Source organism: Rhamphochromis longiceps, linkage group LG20 (genome assembly GCF_057381845.1).
Source record: "Rhamphochromis longiceps isolate RC_006_pf linkage group LG20, R_longiceps_female_GT1.1, whole genome shotgun sequence".
NCBI classification, from domain to species: Eukaryota; Metazoa; Chordata; class Actinopteri; order Cichliformes; family Cichlidae; genus Rhamphochromis; species Rhamphochromis longiceps.
In genome coordinates this window covers 12,826,341-12,828,973 of record NC_140576.1, presented here as the reverse complement: position 1 = coordinate 12,828,973, position 2,633 = coordinate 12,826,341, and the positions used below count along the sequence as shown (strand labels likewise).

General features: G+C 40.0%; 1 protein-coding gene across 1 annotated transcript; it reads left to right on the top strand.

The window, feature by feature from the left end:
* The first annotated feature begins 43 nt into the window (after positions 1 to 43).
* On the top strand, positions 44 to 2,499 carry LOC146645057 (uncharacterized). Its single transcript, XM_085393136.1, has 3 exons — positions 44 to 742; positions 1,059 to 1,194; positions 1,477 to 2,499. The coding sequence occupies exons 1-3, from the start codon at positions 147 to 149 to the stop codon at positions 2,227 to 2,229; spliced, it is 1,485 nt and encodes a 494-aa protein (XP_085249262.1). The 5' UTR covers positions 44 to 146; the 3' UTR covers positions 2,230 to 2,499.
* Positions 2,500 to 2,633: the final 134 nt, after the last annotated feature.

The following is a 2,633-nucleotide window of genomic DNA, read 5'->3' as shown; positions in this document are numbered from 1 at the left end:
ATTCTTCTTCTACTGAATTTACGGTAGGCTGGAGGTAGACTACTTGCACTAGGGCATGTGACGTATTTCCGTTTCCAAATAGTACCGCTTGTGCGTTTCCGGTACGTTTGCTTATCTATCGGTAGCTATGCTAATGTCGCTTCAGAATGAGTATAAAAAGGAAAGTATTTAAAACAGAACATTTTCAAAAACAGGAGAAGAAATACTCCGAGCATTGCTGTGTCCCACTTTGTTCAGCTTCAGCCAAATTTAACGGCATACTAAGTTTTCATGCCTTTCCGACCCATTCCGACTTGAGAAGACAATGGCTGGTAAATATACGCCGGGATCATTTCACGATTACCTCTCACACCAGGGTCTGCTGCAGACACTTTGCCAGTGATCAACTCATAGAGCCAACAACCCTCGATGGTCGAAGGCGGCTTTTTAAAGGTGCTGTACCAACACTTTTTGAGTGGAATGGCTATAAAGTTGAACCACCGCGGCGTAGTGTTTGGGAGAGAACGGAGCGACGCCCTGAACTAGTTCCTCCTGACGATCAAGAAGAGCACAGTCTTACAAGAGATCATGACTACTGCTCAGTCCCTGAGCCATCTGCATTGGACATATCTGCATCAGCTGCAGAAGACCTGTCCGAAGACGTGGAGACTCTGAGGAAGGAAATACAGGAGTTACGTGTCCAGCGAGAATTTGGGTTACAGCGTTTTGCTGGCTCCGACACTGACATCCGATTCTATACCAGGTACACCTAAGTTCTATTCAAGCTAACTGTTTAAAATATACCAAGGTCACCATCAGTTAAATTTCGAAAGTTTTTCCAGTCTTAATGAAAACAAAATAGAAATTTACTTTTTCTCTGCTGATTGTATGTTTTATGTAGATGCTTTAGTATTTAAACAATATCCTAATGCTACAGGTAAAATACAACACCAAATACTCTTAATCAGACTATTTTATACAGCATTCCATTAGCATATTTGTCACAGTTCACATTATTTTTATGTCAGTGTGTAATGTTAATTAATGATTGACATGATGTATGTCTCTCTCGTGAATAGATTTCCAAGCTATGATCATTTGATGGCATTCTGGGTTTTGATTGAGCCTTGCATCTATAAAATGATCCGGGTTTCAAGAGCCAAGTCAGCTGCCAATCGGACCGAAGAAGTGTTGAAACCTGCACGCACATCAACAGTAGGTTATGGGTTTGTTGGTAGTTAGAACTAGAGGTGTAATGTTATTGTATTTATGTACAATAACATTACATTATGTACAGTAGCATACATACACAGGTGTATGTATGCTAGACTCAGTATCCTTTACATACATACACCTGTGCACTACAGCACCTCATTGTTTACCCCATGGTACAGTATGGTATGCCTAACCATTACAAAACATTTAGCCAAGAAAAGAATAATTTTACTAGTTCATAGCTTAAGGAGTAACATTTTCCCTTTTGTTTTCACCTTCCAGAGGCAGCTGCTACAGCCAATTGATGAGTTTTTTCTTTTCCTGGTTTTCCTGTCAGTTGGTTTGAAGGAGAGGGACCTGGCACACCGATTTAACATACACCAGTCCACAGTGAGCCGCATTATTGCAACATGGACAAATTTTCTTGCCACTGCACTGGGGTCTCAGTGCATCTGGCTTACACGTGAAGAAGTGCAAGCTTACCTCCCTGAGGAATTCAAAGATTTCTCAGACACCCAGATGATCCTTGACTGTACAGAGCTGAGGTGTCAGACACCATCCTCACCACTTCTCCAAAGTGAAATGTACTCTTCGTACAAATCCCACTGTACGATGAAAGCCCTGGTTGGCATAGCTCCACATGGTCCAGTGACATTCATCTCTAATCTGTATGCTGGTTCGGTTAGTGACAAGGAACTATTCAAACAATCAGGCATTGCTGAGAAGTTGACTGAAGACATGGCAGTGATGGTAGATAAGGGCTTCCTAATCACTGATTGTTGTAAATGCAAAGTGTACTGCCCACCTTTTCTATCTAAGCAGAAGCAGATGCCAGCATACCAGGTTAAGGAGACGCAGGCCATAGCCAGACTCAGGGTACATGTGGAGCGAGTCATTAGGAGGATCAAACAGAACAAACTTTTTGATAGCATCATTACCATGTCACATGTTTATAATATCAACCAACTGTTTGCAGTGGCATGTATGCTGTCAAATTACCAGAACACAGCATTAGTTAAAAAATGGGTTAAGTGAGACAAGATGGATTTTTCCCAAGACACCAGTGCCAGTACAAGTAACTTATGGAAAATGACCTGCAGCTGAGGCCACTACAGTTGAATTTCTTCCTTCTCAGCTGACAATACTTGATTACAGAACTGGTACTTGAGTGCCGATAGTTGAGTTTCAGTTATTGATAATTCAAATTCATTGCAAATGTTTAATGTTAATAATACTGTTTAATTATACTACTATTATTACTATTCAGATTCAACAAAACTATTTATCAAAATTATAAAGTAAATCACTAAATCGTTTTAAAACCATAAGTGACATTGAACTTTTGTAACATCAAAAATACCATTTGTCATTTTCTACAGTTCAGTTATTGTCTAAATGTATATCAGTATGCTAGGCATGGAGTTTTAAATACTTACCAT

Coding starts and splice junctions, on each gene's coding strand:
- LOC146645057 (XM_085393136.1), top strand. CDS start 147: ATGAGTATAAAAAGGAAAGTATTTAAAACAGAACATTTTCAAAAACAG. Junction 743..1,058: donor GACATCCGATTCTATACCAG/GTACACCTAAGT, acceptor TCTCGTGAATAG/ATTTCCAAGCTATGATCATT. Junction 1,195..1,476: donor AACCTGCACGCACATCAACA/GTAGGTTATGGG, acceptor TTCACCTTCCAG/AGGCAGCTGCTACAGCCAAT.